The following is a 17948-nucleotide window of genomic DNA, read 5'->3' on the forward strand; positions in this document are numbered from 1 at the left end:
TGAAATTTTCAACAATTGCAAGTCTAATGTGGTAGTACAGGCTTTGGAAATGTATCATTTGTGTTCTGGGATCCTATACTATTTTTTAAGGTCATTCTGTAAAGGTATTCTAAAGGCGCCTTAAAGCAATAGTTTCTTTTACAGAATACTACTTCTTTCTTCCTTGAAAAACTACAGTATAAATTGTGTATGGAATAATGAAACTTTTTAAAATGTGGGGCCTTATTGCTTTTTAGACCCGGCAACTTGTCACAGTCTGTGACTGCAAGCTGTTGGCAAATTCAATACATGGACTGAACGCTGCAAGGCCAGACTATATAGCTTCAAAAGCATCTCCAACCTCTGGAGAAGGAGAACAAGTGATGCTAAGGAATGACCAAGATACACTTGTGGCCAGATGGACGGGAAGAAATAGCCGATCTTCTCTGCAGGTGGACTGGCATGAAGAGGAATGGGTATGTTTGTGTAGTGGAGTGATGAATACTTTCTTCTTTTTACTTTCTTTTTTTAATAATGCATAGGATGAGTATGTAGGAGGTATTGGTCAGCTAGCAAAGATGTTGTCTCTATCCTGCTGGCAGTTACTCCTTGGCATGGGAATACAAGCAGTCTTTAATAAATATTTCTGGGTCTCCTAAACAGTGGAAATTGTTACAGTAGGTGCATAGCATTTTTAAGGTGAGGTCCAAGAGAAAGTAAATAGCTTTTAAAGTGAAAAACTGACCGTACTACAATGGGCTTTTGCACTTCTCCCAGATAAAGTGTATTTTGTGTGTGCTAGCTATGCAATTTAGCCTTCCTCTTATAAAAATTCCCCTGTAACCATTTAGAACTTGCAGTTGATCACTGCTTTGATTATGAACAGCATTTTAAAACTGTTTGCACCATGTATTTAAATGATTTTCCTTACCACACTGCCAATCAAAATGAGAATTGGACTGTGTAAATTCTGTCACTGTGTTAAATAAACAGAAGTTAACTAAATCTCGCAAATAGTCAACATTAATTAAAGCAATTATTAACATTGTGAAATACCAATTTTTAAAAGAGATTCAATTCATTTTGGAAATGGACCCTTGCTAGTTGTAATTATTTTGGCATACTTTGACTTACAGTCAAAGTCACAGTAATAAGATACAAATAAAGCTAATTCAGTATTTAGACAGTGTTATAATACAGTAATTTTATCTGTTGTTCACTGAGTTACAGAGAAAAAAAAGATGTGTGATTGTATACAATTATGTCAAACATTTCAAGAGTAAACAATAGTGCCATCTAGAAATTGGAATAATAGTGCAGGAAGAGGAACTTAAAATTGTTTGGCAAACGTACACAGAAAATAGCTTTGCTATTTACCACACAAGTCATGTCACTACATATTGTTGACATCCTGGTGTACATTACTTATATATCCATAATTTGTGTGTGCACACCTGTAACCACAATAGCCCAGAGGAAGCTTTGCAGAGGAGTTATGACTAGAATCCCAGGAGGAAATATATTGCCAAGGGATTTGTTACCCAACGTCTCTTTTGGTTTTAAACTGAAAAAGAAATGTTTTCTTTTAAGGAGAAAGTTTGGTTGAACGTCGACAAAAGTCTGGAGTGTATCATACAGAGAGTGGACAAACTTCTCCAGAAGGAGCGCTTGCAAAGTGACAGCTGTGAAGATGTTTTCCAGTGTGACGTCAGCAGTACTAGTAAGAAAGGTAATCGGGACAGTCGTGCCTACTGGATAAATCCAGAAGATTTAAATGAGACCTCATCATCCTCACCACCTTCATCATCCTCACCACCATCTTCATCCACACCATCCTGTGCATGCCATTCTCTCAAGACAAGTGCGTATGCCAGACACTGCTTCTCACTGCTGCTCTCTTCCTGTGTGCTGGCATCATTCCTAAGCCTCCCTTACAGCCCTCTGTGTGTTTTTAATTCAGTGGTGGTGTTAAGCAGTGATGTCAGGCAGAGGGAGCTGTTGGTGTACTGGGAGCTGCTAAGCCCATTACTTATTTTGAAATGCTGGTCCCACTGAAATCATTGCCAAATCCATTGATGACAGTGGCTCTTGGTTTTCACGCTGTGTGTTTTAAGCTGGTAAAGCAGTTGTATGGGTTATCACATGACACACCACCTCTGGTAGCTTTTCTGTTGGCTTCAGCTTCTTTGCAGCAATCAAAGCTTATTACAGATAATTAAATCATGAGACAAGTTCAGGCACTACTGAAAAACTGATGGTCCCAGCTGGACTGCTAAAGCACGGGAGAGGAGCCCAAGCAGTCCCATTAGATTGAGCTGAATTCAGATGAACCTAATGGAGTTCAAAGCAAATTTTAACCCAAATTGTGGTGCTGAGGCATTCCATTATTTAGACTTCTTGTAGCTGGAAGGTAGTAATTGGCAGTGCAAGCTCTTAGTTGAATAATCCATTCAAAATTTAGGGTCAACTGGATGTTGTATTGAACCCAGTGTAAAGTTGTGAGCATGTGAATGAAATATATCCTTATCAGTTTAGATTGACAGTTTGGCAGCTGTGCATTAAATTTCAGAATTATTTCATTTACTTATGTACTTATTTGACATATTCTCACATTCTTTACATGTGGTCACTATGATTTGGCCACTTAATAGCGCAGGTGTGCGAAGTGAAGCTCTAAAAAGACTGATCTGTGTTCTCATTTCCTTTGTCCTGTTCTGTCTTATCATTTGATGGCCCTTTGTCCCTTACGTGTGTCTGTGACTTCATGTCCATCACATTGTTAGTGTTGCAGTGGAAGGCAGTGCCTTAAGAAAAAAAAAAGCAAAAAGGACATGAAAATAAATGTTAGTATTTTTTTGTGTAGCTTTGCATGTTACATGTAGTTTACTTAGTATCTTAGACAACCATGTTCTAGATTAGACTGATATTTTTGTGTATTATTGAAAAATAGGAGAGTAGGTTCTTGTTTCAGAATATGTACGCTATTAATCTTTGACTAAATTTCTTCTACCACTTTGATACCTATAAATATTTTTTTTGCTAGCTAGTTTACATGAAGTTTTATATGTATTTACATGTAAGTTTAATCAGTAACCTTCAATGCACATTCACATGAATGATTAAATGTTGTGGATTTTTAATACTAGAAAGCCCAGGAAATATGTGTGATGAGTGATATCAGAAGCTTTTCCCAAGACAATTTTATGCTGAAAACACCTTAGAACAATATTTTTCTTCCATTTTCAGTGGATCTTTTAAATCTGCTCTGTATCTTGACACTTATGCCATGTAAAAGTGGAATTGGCTGCGTGACCTTACCAAAGATTTTGTTAGTGCAAAGAATTTTTGTAACTTTTCCCTGTTCTTCCTCCAAAGTAGGAAAAAAAAAAATCTTTCTATTTAACTGACAGAACCTGGGGCAGAATTGAAGGTTCTCTAAGTTCAGAATCACAACTTTTTTTGTTGTTGTGTATTCAAAGAATTAATGTTTTTCCTGTTAGTAATTATGAATTTTGAATAAATGAGTAGAGAGCAGACAGAAATTATTTTGAAAGCAATGTCAAAACCAGCCAAGCAAGATAGTTCCAGAACTGGTAAGAGAGAGACAGTAAAATTTTATTGAAGGGCTTTAGAGGATCTCTCTAGAAATGAATGTTTGTGAAAGAAAATACTGCCTGAAATAGTAGAAAGGAAACTTAAAAAATATATTTTCAAATGTACATATGCTATAGGCTTAGATATTCATTACTAAAATCACATGGGGACATATCATTTCTTTAGTGAACATGATGAATTTTAATTTACTGAGAAGTTTTTTCTGATTATCTCGCTGAGATGATTGTCCTGATGCACACTAGTTGAATTTTATATTTTATGTTGTTATGTTCAGATTTGTAATTCATTGACTAGTGACTCTAGATATAAACAACAGAAGCTTAAATCCTATTAGCTTAGTAAACTACTTTTCATTGATGCAAGACTTGCTATAACAGGGTATACATTATTTTTTTACTGTTGGCATTGTATATTTTCATCTGACAGCTTGATCCTCCCTCTGAAGTGAGTATGGAATACTCAGAGACTTCACTGGTGGGGTTTCAGCCCTTAATATACATTCTAATGTTTCTGTTAATTATCTCAGAAATTGTTAACAGATTTGACTAAGGTAGCAAGGTACTGGTTTTTTACCACTCTTGCATTGTGGGTGCCTTAATGTCATTTTCTGTTAAGTGCATTGAACTTACTGCTGGTCTTTTCTGTTTAGCAGCCTTACTGCCAGCATACTCTATAATTGCAGTAAACCAGTGGTTCTCAAATTGTGCCCTGTGGATCACTGGGGATTGACAGTGCACTTGCTGGTAATCCACAGCAAGCCTCTGAGCTAGCAGGTACTGGCTTTCCTCCAAGTCCCCATCCAGGTGTTCCTCTGATCAGAACAATGGAGTGGAGGAGATGCCCATGCCCTCGGTACCTATGGGCAACAGAGTATTTCTGCTGAGCTCCTCTTCACTCAGTGAAAATGTTTGAGAACCCTGGCATTGAGCATTTGAGTTGCTTGTGTTTAGACTGTGTTGCTGCTCCTTAATCATGCATGTTGCCCCTCCATTTCTGTGCAGATTGCAGCCCTACTCCGGAAGAATCTGCCCCAGGTATGTGCATTCATGGCTTCTGCTTCTTCTGAAAACTGCAGGGGTTTGTTCATAGTTAACTGAACAAGTGCCTTGCTTTAAGATGGACCATTTTGAAATGGCAGTGCTTTGCAACACCACGTGAGTTACCTAAGCTGTTGAGAAGTTATTATTTCCTAAGAGTGCAGGGGGTATCTGGTCATTTTGTATGTCCAGATATGGGAGAGCGAATGTTCATGGCCTCTTTGATTTCTCCAGCTGATGTGTTTTAGCAAACTGATGTAGGTGACAGTGGTTTGAGGCCTATTCCAAATGTCATTGAAGTCTGTGGGAGTGTGGCATTTCAGACATGCCCTTTCACACGGGCTGTTGAGCTGGTCTTTCTGGATGAGAAGTTGAGCAGAACATGGAGGAGTCAACAAGGCTGATGGAAAATTTCTGTTGGGGGTGCACACCAAGTAGTATTTGGGATTGCAAGTCTCATGTTTCAGGATACAGAATTTAGGAGTCTCATCCCAGTGTTAACCTTCTTCCTTCTGTACTTAATATGAAAAGACTAAAAATATCTTTTTAAGGCCCTGGAGGGTAGCTGTTTTAATAATATTTTTATTGCTCTGGAGAAGAGAGACCCTTAGGGTGAAAAATGCAAGAACTTTTCCCACCTGACATTATGTCCTACAAGCTTTATGTATTTGGTTCTCTTAATAAGACATTATTTTTTTATTAAATAATCAGTAGTATATAGTCAGCAAAAGTTTGCTATGCAAACTTGTAGGCCTTCCCAACATCCCTACCTTGTTCCAGCCTAATTTGAGACTGGGAGTGCAATTCCTTTTATTCCAGTTTGCTGTTGATAACAACTACCATTGACTAAAAAATAAAAGAACACAGGTGACACCTCTGTGAAGTAAGTAGCAAAAATAATTTAGAACTTTGCAGACTGACAAGGGTTTGTTCTTTCATGGCAAGAATTTTAAACCAAGAGAATACAAAGCACAGAGGATTTTTGCTCACCACCCCAGATGAGCCTCTGCATTGTATGTGAATGTTGGGAGAAGAAACCCCATCTGCTAATTGCATTATCTTCAGCAGTGTACTTTTTGATTACCAGAGATAAACATATCTTTCAAATGAGGTGCTGTCAGACACACTACAGTTTTAAATCCTCACTGAGTTAGTAACTATATACATGTGTGTACAACCAGACAATGAGATGATGTGCTGGAAGATACTTTCAGTTCTCTTTCTCATTCTCATTTGTTTATGGAAAAGCTCTTAAATGCAGTAAGAGAAACACTGTTAGTGTCATCTGTGTTTTGCTTTCTAAGTGTTCACAAGGCCATGTTATGGCATCGACTAATATTGAGATAAAATATTGAATAGAATTTAAGCTGTGAATCCTTGCCTGTTCTTTTGACATTTCCTGCTTTTTTTTAAGGCAATGGAACAGAGTCAAACAACTTCCCCTTTGTGTAGTTTGTTAGGTTATCTATCTACTGCATAGAACAAAAGCCAAAAGGATAGTTCTGTTAATCTTGCCAGATATGTTTCTGTTAGCAGACTTCCAGAGCTCCCCTCTTTGGCTGGTTATCAAAGGAACACTTATTATTACTGACTCTTAGTTCTGCCTTTGAGTCAAAATCCCAAACAATTTCCTTTCAGGGGCTTCAAGTGTCTCATTCATGCAGGTTCTGGTTTGTATGTTGCCTTGTTCCTGCAGCCAGCTGGGGTGGGAGTTGTGTGTGAGCTGTTTGTGAGCTCTGGTGCTTCTAAAAAATAAAACATATTGTCCTTCCCTTTAAAAAGAGAAGTGTTCTTCTGTTTCAACCTTACATTAAGGAGGGCAAAACCAAAGCCCTGCTCTGTATTCTTTTTATGTTGCAGAGAGAATGAGTTTTGGTATGGCATCTGAATAATTTTTTGTAAACTCATGGAAATGCTTTTTTTTTTTAATTGGTGATTGATTAAGATGAAAGATGAAATAAGGAAAGAAAAGGAACTGAGCATGTGGGATATTTTAAGGCTGAGTAGTCTCTTAAGGAAAAGGAATGGCACAATATTTGGGGTACCAAAATAGGACTTGGACAATTCAGTTTCATTTCTGTGCTTCCTGTGCAGGACCTTGAACAGAATCCCTCTAGGTCATATCTTCTGTATTTCAGTGGAAGAAAAGCTCCAAACTACTTCCAAGAATCTATGACTCCCATCTAAATCACTATGTTTAGTATTTCTTGTTAGCTAGCTTAAAGCCTTTAAAACCACTCAGGAGACAGAAAACACTTAAAAGAGTACCTACATTAATTTCTCACCTCTCCGCCTTATTAATCTTAGCTGCAAATAGGAGATGAGCATCATCTTGCCTCACTGAGGTGCAATAAGGATCAATAAGGTGGTGGGGCAGTTGAATGATACACTTACGAGCCTAGAGATTCAAAAGGCAAGATATTTGGGAGAATCTCATTGACAGAAATGGTTAAGCAGATGGTCCCTATTTCTGTAGTACAATAGGCTCCTTACTGTCTGTCCATGTGCGTGCAGTGAAAGGGTTTGTTTGAACATGAACATGCAGTTATATACACTTCTGTATATAGTTATTCATGTTTCTGTTATGATTTCCTAATCAGCTATTGTACAGCTTGTTGTGTGGGCACAAATTCTGCTAACTTTTACATGGAAAGTCATAACAGCCTTACAGATTACAGACTCTCCATATTTTCCTCATGCAATAACTACACTGTAAGATTACTTAATTATTACAAAGCAGGGAGTAACAATCCTGCCAAAATAAAGCGAGTTCTAAATGGGAATTATCAACAACTTTGACTTGAAACAGGAAGTTTCTTCTTAATGTGTGTTTGTTTCAAATAAAGTGCTTCCACTGCTGCTAATTCTTTTTTTCTTTTAACCAGGTGAATGGAGCGAAGCTCTTTATCCCTTGCTGACCACACTCACTGACTGCGTAGCCATGATGAGTGACAAGGCAAAGAAAGCCATGGTCTTTTTATTAATGCAGGACAGTGCCCCGACAATAGGGCTCTGCCTGAGCCTTCAGTATCGCAGGGATGTTGTCTTCTGCCAGACTGTAAGCAAGCAAATATGCATGATTTGATTTCACTTCCACGTTTGGTGGGGTTTCTATGAAATATGAAAGATTACTCTTTCCAGAATTTATCAGAACTCTTCCCAGGTTTGACACTGATTTCTCCTCACAAGCTGTGCTATCCTGTCTTTACTGGTTACTTACATGCATTTGACAATACATAAATTAGGTGTCCCCTTGGATACACATTTGCTATTGAAAACAAAAATTATCCCAGAACTAGTGAAAATATACTGCTGTATACAGAAACAACCTTTGCCTTCCAATGTCTCCAAGCTAAAGCAGAAGTAAGATGTGAAAGAGGGGAGCAAAAAGGTCTGTGAGTAGCAAGTGTACTCCCTCAGTTACCTTTTGTTGTTTTCTGCATTGAGAAACCCAACAAGACATATGGTATCTAAGGAGAGAAGCCCAGCTATGGGAAGAGAAATTAGTTCTGGGGTTTTTTTCTTAGAAGTTCTGTTTCTGCACCTGCTGGCATCTCTTGTGTCGGACACTGTGCAGACACTGCACTAAAAAAATTTCCACTGCCCAGAGAAAAAAATTTCTTCTGCCCTCTATACTTCTATAGTGTGAAATCACTTTCCTGTGAAATCACTATCCTGTTCATTTATTTCAAACAGTTTATTTCCTGGACATCATTTGGCAGGGCTTTTGTCCCAAAATGTAATATCAAAAATGTAAAACAAGTGACAGGATGAGAGGAAATGTCCTCAAGTTGTGCCAGGGGAGATTTACATTAGATACTAGGAAAAACTTCTCATGGATGGGGTTGTTAAGTTCTGGAGTGGTCTGCCCAGGAAAGTAGTGGAGTCACATCCCTGGAAGTGTTTAAAAAATGTGTGGATATGGCAGTTGTGGACATGGTTTAGCAGTGTACATGGTGGTGGTGCTGGGTTGGGCTTGGTGACCTTAGAGGTCTTTTCCAACCTTAATGATTCTTTGAATCTGTGATCTCATCAGGATAAAATGAGGGAATTTTCCTATATAAAACCCACCTCATATTGCAGATAATTTTTAAACTCAATACTTTGAGTATGTTTACCTATCATGATCAGAACTTTATTCTCTTCTGTTTAATTCTATAACAAAGTCATACACCTGTGTACATAGTGTAGGGCAATAACCTGGGAAATACCTTTGCTGACAGTGAATTAAGACTAGAATTAATCTTAGATCATAGTACTGCCCTTAGTACTAGATGTTCAGGATCTTGTGCTGAATATCTTGTAACACCAGAGTTTGAATCTGCATAATGCAAACAGATACTGCATTTTTAAGCTTTCTCAAATGCCATTTTTGAAAAGCAGTAATTTATTCATACCAAATATCAAAATTCTTGGCTTGGAACTAGCTGTGTTGCTTTTCTGTCTAAAACTAAAACAATTCTCTAAGGAGAAATTTTTGTAATTCCTAAGTTGTAGACCCTACCACAAGTGATCGTGTTCAGAAAACAAAAAGGTGTGAGATCCACAGCAGCCCCATTTTGAGACAGCTTGCCAGATGAAGGCAGCATGCCCTGAGTCTGATTTTTTTAATGTTTTGGGTTTTCATTGGTTGGTTGTCTCTCTTCAGCTGCAAGGAAGAGTGATGTTTAAGGGAAAAGAGCATCTGTTTGACAGATTTCATGGCACCTCTTATACATGCTATCATTTTTGTTTGGGGCTGAAGAACCTCTTTTATCTTGAATCATTTCATTCTTGTCTGTTTCCTCTCTCACAGCTGACAGCACTCATTTGTGGTTTCATTATCAAGCTGAGGAACTGCCTGCATGATGACGGATTTCTAAGACAACTCTACACCATTGGCTTGCTGGCACAGTTTGAGAGCCTGCTGAGCACTTATGGTAAAGGCACGAGTCCAGTGGGTGGGATTAGCTGTTGAGTCAGCAAATTCTGCATTTGATTGGCTACAATGGAATCTGAGTGTTTTGCAGCTCAGCTATAAAATTATTTTGAAAACTAAAATGCAAAGATAGATTATAGCTGAAGTACTTAATATCTAACAACTCTGAATTTATTTGCTCTTACTTGAATATCTAAAAGATAAAGTGTATTTGTTTTATAATAGAATGTCAAAGGTTTAAGAAAGGCTAAAACGTATCACAGTGGTCTTTGGGTTTTTTCAGAAAATAAATGGATTAAAGTTTTGGTAAGCTGGGAGAAACTTTGCCCAAAATTCACTTTTTGAATTTTCTTGAAACTTGTGTAGTATTGCAGCACAATGTGTGATTGAAGAGAGAATATAAAAAGGGAAAGTACTTCACTCAGGAGTGTTTCACTCCTGTGTCTCAAAAGCTGTCTGGATGCTGGTTAGGGAATGCTTTTCCAGACAAATCCAGAATACCTTGTAGCTTCCCCAGTACAAAGGGTATCATGGCTCTGACAATGCTGAAAAGTACTTACTAGCATCATCTAACTTGGAAAATCAGCATATAAACTACTTGAAGGACAGTAGTCTGGACTGTTCTAGATAAATGGTATTTTCTAAACTTGCTGAACTCAAAAAATCAGTCATGGCATTGTCTCTAGGTCAAAGGGGAGGCCTGAGCTGCAGGACCTCTTCATCTGTGGAACTTCTTCATGGAGCGATGATCTACTATTGTCATCAAATTGACAAAGGAAAGTTGTGCATAACAAGTAATTACAATTCACTTTTTCCTCTTGGATTTAGGTGAGGAGTTGGCAATGCTGGAGGACATGAGTTTGGGAATCATGGACTTGAGGAATGTAACCTTTAAAGTAACTCAGGCTACATCAAACACATCTACTGACATGCTGCCAGTCATCACTGGAAATCGGTAAAAAACAATAAATATACTTTATTCTTGATGAGATGGGGACATGCCAAAACTTTGCTTTTTCTACCCAAGTTGTAGAAGAACTGCAGTACTAATGAGCAGAGCAAAATCAGCTATTGTCAGGATACTGGCAGATCTTATTTGAATGTCCATGAGGATATAAATGCAACATTACAGGTTGCTGCGGGTTTGTTTTTGAACTAGAATAGATTTTCTGACTAGAAGCAAGTTGTGGCAGTTCTTTAAAGTCAGTTTTGACTGATAGTTGCTTTTTAATGGTTATGTTATATTCTAGGTGTTATCCCTCTTTAGATAAATAACATATTCTTGGAATGTAGCTTTTTGATCCCCATGTCTAACAGCTGTTTATCTGTTCTCAGTGATGGATTTAATGTGAGGATCCCCCTGCCAAGCGCCTTGTTTGATTTGTTGCCGCGTGAGATTCAAAGTGGAATGTTACTGAGGGTTCAGCCTGTTCTTTTCAACGTGGGAATCAATGAGCAGCAAACCCTAGCAGAGAAGTAGGTATCCAGTCAGTCAAGCTCAGCCTTACTGGCAGTTCAGCAGTGGAACTACGTTGCTGTGGAATTGCACTCTTGCATAACTAACAGCGATTCAGTTTCTCCAGTACACAAACAAGAGTACTCTGTTCTAAATGAATCCGTCAAATGCCAAACAAAAGGAGGTCCTTTATATACCACGTAACTGTGAAGCTCCTTACCTCATGGGTTTGAGACTAGTGCGGGTTTATGTGGTTCGGAAGTGAATTTACACTGAGGAGATCTATCAAAGGCTATTTAGCACACAGGTGCTCTTTGTGACTTAAGACCTCTCTGAGTGACAGATCGCTAGAGGCTGAGAGGTCATTCTGAGTATTGCTGCGTATTTGCTGTCTTGGTTTTGCACTCTCCCTGAGACTCCCTCTCCTGGTCACTGTCAAAATCCAGGATAATTGGCAAGGTGTACGTCTGTTTTAACATAGCCTTGCAGTATTTATGTAATGCAACAATGCTATTGTAAAGCTGAAAAGCATAATTACGTAATTATATTTTCTAGTGAAACTGTTTGGTTCTGGAAGAGCTAGCAGATTCCCTCTATTGTGGCCATATCCTGTAAAGAGTACATTGACAGAGCACTGCTCTAATGGAGAACTCCAGCAATGTCAGGCACATGCGTGTTGTGACAACAGCCTCGGTACCAGGCTGCAGTGTGCACTGTGGTGGTGGACAGCAAGAAAAAGTCTAACAAAAGCATTCCAGAAATTACTGTTGTCCTCTGTTTCCTACAAAGCAAGCCCAAGATGACTAGCACAGTTATAGATGTCAGCACTCTGTGTGTACATCTGTGTATGTAGATATTTAGATGAGATAAATCAGGGCATTGTTGACAATATTTATTCATGGTTTATTACTCCTGGATCCATATTTTTCATTTACATACATGAAGTCAACATTCTCAGTCCTACCTACTGATGTTGTGGTTGTTATTATTGGTTTATGAACTAACTAGTAAATTCATTATTAAAAGTTTAAATTTAGGTAAAACAATTTGCCAGGTAGGAATTTAATATTGAAAGAGAGACATGAAAGCCAAAGAATTTAAAATACTATTTTCCACAAGATTTTTCGTATACCTTCCTTCCCTTTTTCCCCCTCACATTCATATATTTCCTTTCTCTGTAATGAGTCATTACAACAGTTCTCTGTTACATTTCACCTGGCATTTGAATGGTTAGGGAACTCCTGGGATTGATCTTTAAACTGTTTTTTGGTTTACATATTACCAAGAGCAGTTGTTTCAAAGAAGAAGAGAAACATTTTACCCTGGGCTTAATTGTTCCTTCCTTCTCCTTTTACAGGTTTGGAGACACCTCACTGCAAGAAATAATTAACATGGAAAGCTTAGTGCGGTTGAATTCATATTTTGAGCAGTTCAAGGAAGTTTTGCCTGATGATTGTAAGTATTTTGTAATTAATGATAAATTTGGTTGAACAGCACAATTCAGGCTGATTTTTTCATTTGTTTGCTTTACGTTGGTTTTGTAAGTGTCGATGATACACCAGCATTAGTAACCTCCAAGAAATGATGCAACTCTTTTTAAATACTTTAGTACTAAGTAGAGCGAATTCAAGAGGTTTAAAGGTCAGACTGATTAACTTTCCTTTTTAAGGTTACTTTTACATCTTTTTCTAAGTGGCAGTGTGTACTGTGTAATCATCCAGCTAGGCAGTGAGATTGTTGTAAGGTAAAGGTGTAAAAGTGACAGGTTCTAGCAGCAGCAGCACTTTTATGTGCAGTTTTTGGTGATGTTCCCTGCACTTAAGATAAAACCTGCACAGAGAGCAACTGCCAGTTTTTAGGAAATCAGTGGCTTTCCCTCTGTTTTTCCTTTGGCACTTTCCTATAATTGTTGCATCCGCAGCCAACAGCAGAGAGCCTGGAAGAGAGACAATAGCTACAAGCTTTGATTTTACTGGTTTTTTTTTTTACTGGTTAATTTGCTTGTTACTGCTTGGGGTTTTTTTGAGAAGGTGGTGGCATAAGTGTTATTTACATGTGACCACAAAAAACGGTGAAAATTCATCAATTCATTATTATTGCTATCAAATCTCTTGTAAGGTTATTTCATGTGTCCTACAATTTGTTGCAATTTTATTCCAGAAATTCAAATGCAACAGCATGCAACAGGATAGTTAAGAATTTTATCTGTAGAGTGTGTTATTGCACGTCCAGTTACTCTGAATGTTCTTGATATGGCTGAGAGCAGAACCTGCTTCCCTCCATCCAGGCATTCATAATCCTGCATAATTAATAGTCTGGATTGTTAGCTGCAAAATTTAATTTTTTTATTGTATAAAAGTCTAGGATCAGATTTTCTTGTAAGATTCAAAAATTAATCAGTTTAAAATGAATTTTGTTCATGTCTCTGCCTAGTCTTTCATAATAATAATTCCCATTCAGCTCCTTCCTCTCCTCTTTAATTTTGCTTGTCTCTTCCCCAAACCTCTTATGTTTGATCCAGTCATCTTTTAGCTTTTGCCTTTTTTTTTTCTCCTGAAAGTTGTGGTGATATTGAGGATATACAAAGTGATATCTACTTTTCTCTGAACCCTTGTCAACAGAGAATAGCATTTACATTTAACTGCAAACCAGGTGATTATGCCCAGTGATGCAGTCTGTGGTAGGCAAAAGGAAAACCCTACAGATCATTCTAGGGGACAAAGGGCCCAGTGAGGTATCTGTTGGCAGATTGTAGGAAATGTTCCCTTCAAGAACAGTCCACAAGAAAAGTTGATTCTTTATTCACTGTCCTTGTCCCTGTGTTCTTAATTCTAAGATCTGCAGAATTTCTAAGAAATTAATTAGTCTTTGCTTCACTAGCTCCTTGTCCTTGTTGTATTAGCTCTCCTTGTCTTTAGAAAGAGGAGATGGCCTGTACCCTCTTTTTGTTTACAGGTATTACTTACTTTCTAGGTGTAGAGTTTAAGCAGACAAGACCAGGACAGATACAAAATTGTTAATTATAGAATATAAATGTAGAATTTTTAGGTTGGAAAAGATCTTTAAGATAATGAAGTCCAACTGTTTCCCCAGCACTGCCGAGTCCACCCCTAAACTGTCTCCCCAGCTGCCACATCTACACATTTTTTAAATACCTTCAGGGATGGTGACTCAGCCACTTACCTGAGCAGCCTATTCCAGTGCTTGACCACTCTTTCAGTGAAGAAATTTTTCCCAACATCCAATCTAAAACTCCCTGGTGCAGCTTAGGCTATTTTCTCTTGTCCTGTTGCTGATTGCCGGGAGAAGAGCCCCCCTGGCTTTCATGTGGTTGTAGGGAACAATAAGGTCCCCTCTGAGCCTCCTTTTCTCCAGGCTAAACAGCCCCAGCTCCCTCAGTTGCTTCTCATAAGACTTGTGCTCCACACCCTTCACCAGTTCAGTTTCCCTTCTCTGAACACCACTGAGGTTCCAGCACCTCAGTGCCCTTCTTACAGGGAGAGGCCCAGAACTGGACACAGGATTTGAGGTGCAGCCTCACCAGTGCTGAGTACAGGGGAACAATCCCTGCCCTGGTCCTGCTGGCCACACTATTGCTGACACAGGCCAGGGTGCCACTGGACTTCTTGGCCACCTGGGCACACACTGGCTCATATTCAGATGCTGTGGACCAGCACCCCCAGGTCCTTTTCCACCAGGCAGCTTCCCAGCCACTCTGTCCCCAGCCTGTAGCGCTGCCTGGGGTTGTTGTGACCCAAGTGCAGGACCTGACACTTGGTCATGCTAAACTCTATAAAAGTGGCCTTGGCTTATTGATCCATCCTGTCCAGATCCCTCTGTAGAGCCTTCCTGCCCTCCAGCAGATCAGCATTCCTGCCCAGCTTGGTGCCATCTGCCACTGACTGAGGGTGCATTTGATTCCCTCCTCCAGATCATTGATAAAGATATTAAACAGGACTGGCTGCAGAACTGAGCCCTGGGGACCCACACCAGCTGGATGTAGCACCATTCACCAGCACTCTGTGGGCCTGGCCATCCAGGTGGTGGTTTTTACCCAGTGAACAGTATGTCCTACCAAGCCATGAGCAGCCACTTAGTCCAGGAGACTGCTGTGGAAAGCAGTGTTAAACACTTTGCTGAAGTCCAGGTAAACAATGTCCACAGCCTTCCCTCATCTACTCACCGCGTCACCTTCTTGTAGGAGGAGGTCAGGTTAGTCTAACATACTATTTGCTGTGAGAAGTAGGCCTAAAATAAAACATCATTTGTCACTCAGGTAGGATTTTTTTTTGTCACAATGTCATCTCTTGCAGTGCATACCTCCTTATTTATTCAGTCACAGCTTTAGTTGGTGTTCTCTGTGGTTACGCCTTTAAAAAAAAAGAAACAATAAAAAAGACATCCTGTTGAATACTTGTAACTGATTGTCTGGAGTATCTTGCTACATATGTAAGAGATGGTGTGCAACAATTCAAACACAGAAGATGAGTACTGAAAGTGCTCTGAAAAATTTCCACTACTTTATTTCCACTTAGTGAAATATTAATAAACAGATCATGAAAATGAGGCGTCCTGTCAAAGAGGGTGTTCCTTGTAACTGAAAGCTGACCAGCTTGCAAATTTAAAATAAAAAATGTGAGCAGTATATACAATAGCTTCAGAGTTTCTCTGAAGACATGCATGTTCTGCTGTCACCTCTGTGACACACAAACCAAAATACTATACCAATCTTACTCCCTTTGTTCATTCTCTTATTATATTGCTATTAGATTCTGAGTTCCTGAAGTTTTAAATAACTGGGGTTTATATTTCCAATTAAGTTTAATTAAGCTTGAATTTGTTTTGTTGATGGTACTAAGTAATTCAGAACTTGAATAATTGTTCTAAGCTTTGATAGTTTCAAGAAAACGCAAGTGTGTTTGCAACAGGCATATATAAACACTTTGTAAAAGATCTGTTGAATACAGAAGAATAAGTGGCATCGGTTTTATTTGTTTTATAGGTCTACCTCGATCTCGTAGTCAGACGTGCCTGCCTGAACTGTTAAGATTTCTGGGACAAAATGTACATGCAAGGAAAAACAAGAATGTTGATATCCTTTGGCAAGCTGCTGAGGTATTTATTCATCTAAGTGTCTGAATAGTTCAGCTGTATGCATATGTATTTTCCACTTTTTTATTACTGATATGTTTGAATTTCTTCATTTGCTGGCATGTAGCTTGGAAATGCTGCCAGGCTAGACCTCCTCTAGAATGGGACATGGGGAGATAAAATGTATTTTCCATATCAGAATTTTCCCTTCAATGCAGTGAAGTTCTGCTCTCTGAAAGATGACTAACTTTGACATCAAAGCCCTACACAACATTTGTGTCTCTCTAAGGGGAAGTACAGGTGTTCTCTCTGACAGAAGGTTATGCATGTAGAAGAAGTGATGGACTGTATATCCCATTTCTAGATATGCCGCAGACTTAATGGTGTTCGATTTACGAGCTGTAAAAGTGCCAAGGATAGGACTGCCATGTCGGTCACCCTGGAGCAGTGTTTGATCCTACAGCATGAACATGGAATGGCTCCACAGGTCTTCACTCAGGCTCTGGAGTGTATGAGGAGGTAAGAGTTTGACCGCATCACTTATTCCTAAATAAGGAACCATGCAAACTGCAGAGGAGTGGTGGTCTCTGTTTCCATCAAAAGAAAAAAAAAAGTAAACTGAAGTCAGGAAACTGTAGAACTGACTGCTAGAATTCATCCCTCCTGTGCATGTGAGTTGCATATGCTAAAGCTGGTTCTTACCAGATTTGTATCAGATGGGCTTGAGTTTTCAGTAGAAAATGAGGACTTTTCAGACGAGCATGTGAAAACATGTTTTCCATTTATGCTGAGCTTACAGAACAGGAAACTGGTGCTTCTTTGAAAGTTGTTTAATGATGACTTTACCTGAACTGTCATAGCACTATGTTTCTTAGTTCTAGATCAGGGAGATTACTCAGGGATGACCTGTCTTTTGTTCTTTGAAACACAGACACCTGCAGTTTGCACTGGTTTGCCACATGTATTCTTTAGCAGTGAAACACTGCTCACTGGGTGAAATGTCAGTATGAGTGTTTCACACTACAGCAACCAAATTTCATCACAACGTGTCAGTGTGCTGTTGTCATATCAATATAATGATGTTCTGTATTCTGAAGCAGCAGAGGTGTTTGCAGAATTAAGTACTGTACTTAAAAAAAAATAATAAAATCTGTTTACTGTTGTTCAATGCCTTGTTTCAAGCACTGCTGGAAAACTCCGTAAGTCACATACCAAAAGAAAGGATAAGAAATCTAGCTTTAGTCTTTATCAATGTAGTTCAACAATGCTGTTCAGTCCTGTTTTTCAACATTCACTCTTACCGAATGTGCTGTACTGTGTGTCTTTTCACCAAATTCTCTAGAGTGTTCAATTCTCTTATCCTTTCTGTATGTTTTTGCTGTTTGACCCTTTCTTACTCTTCAGTTACCTTGAAGAAAAGTGTCTCATATAATAACACTTGCAGCCTCTTGCCCTAGTAATTTGGGGATTTATAGCTACATCTAATTGGGTGGCACTGGACTTCTTTATTTTCAGGTTTTTGCTGCACTTTTTGCTACATTGTCACAGAATTAGGACAGTACATGAAGACTGCACTCAAGAACTAATTAAACTTTGATATTAGAAACAAAACTTGAAACAGCTTTGTGAGGGAGAAGTTACTAACTTAAAATGGACTAAGTGGTTTTCAAACATTTTTATTTAAATTATGCAGCTTGCTGACATAGACATCTGAAACTGTTACACAGTTTCACAGTTGTGTATTTAATAAGAATAAAACCAACTAGGAAAAATAGTGGGCATCTTGTTACTTTCTTCAAATTCTTTACTGGGTCACTGGGTTTTTTTAATGCAGTCATGGACACGAGAGAGA

At 38.7% G+C, this 17948-nt stretch overlaps 1 protein-coding gene across 10 annotated transcripts in view; it reads left to right on the top strand.

Annotated features, from left to right (window-relative positions):
* INPP4A (inositol polyphosphate-4-phosphatase type I A) overlaps positions 1-17948 on the top strand; it is a 73726-nt gene that overhangs the window by 44326 nt on the left and 11452 nt on the right. For 6 of the 10 annotated variants that reach the window (XM_042040939.1, XM_042040948.1, XM_042040955.1 and 3 more), the window contains 10 exons: positions 237-455; positions 1570-1708; positions 4596-4628; positions 7517-7689; positions 9427-9550; positions 10378-10504; positions 10885-11025; positions 12363-12460; positions 16008-16120; positions 16461-16615. In XM_042040939.1, coding sequence (XP_041896873.1) covers positions 237-455; positions 1570-1708; positions 4596-4628; positions 7517-7689; positions 9427-9550; positions 10378-10504; positions 10885-11025; positions 12363-12460; positions 16008-16120; positions 16461-16615 — 1322 coding nt within the window. Of the gene's footprint in view, positions 1-236; positions 456-1569; positions 1841-4595; positions 4629-7516; positions 7690-9426; positions 9551-10377; positions 10505-10884; positions 11026-12362; positions 12461-16007; positions 16121-16460; positions 16616-17948 lie in introns of all 10 variants that reach the window. The other 4 variants (XM_042040892.1, XM_042040902.1, XM_042040873.1 and 1 more) reach the window with 1 other exon arrangement.

This window comes from Corvus kubaryi, unplaced genomic scaffold, assembly GCF_017639235.1.
Source record: "Corvus kubaryi isolate FWS band 111438036 unplaced genomic scaffold, C.kubaryi_AGA036_p1.0 133, whole genome shotgun sequence".
NCBI lineage: Eukaryota > Metazoa > Chordata > Aves > Passeriformes > Corvidae > Corvus > Corvus kubaryi.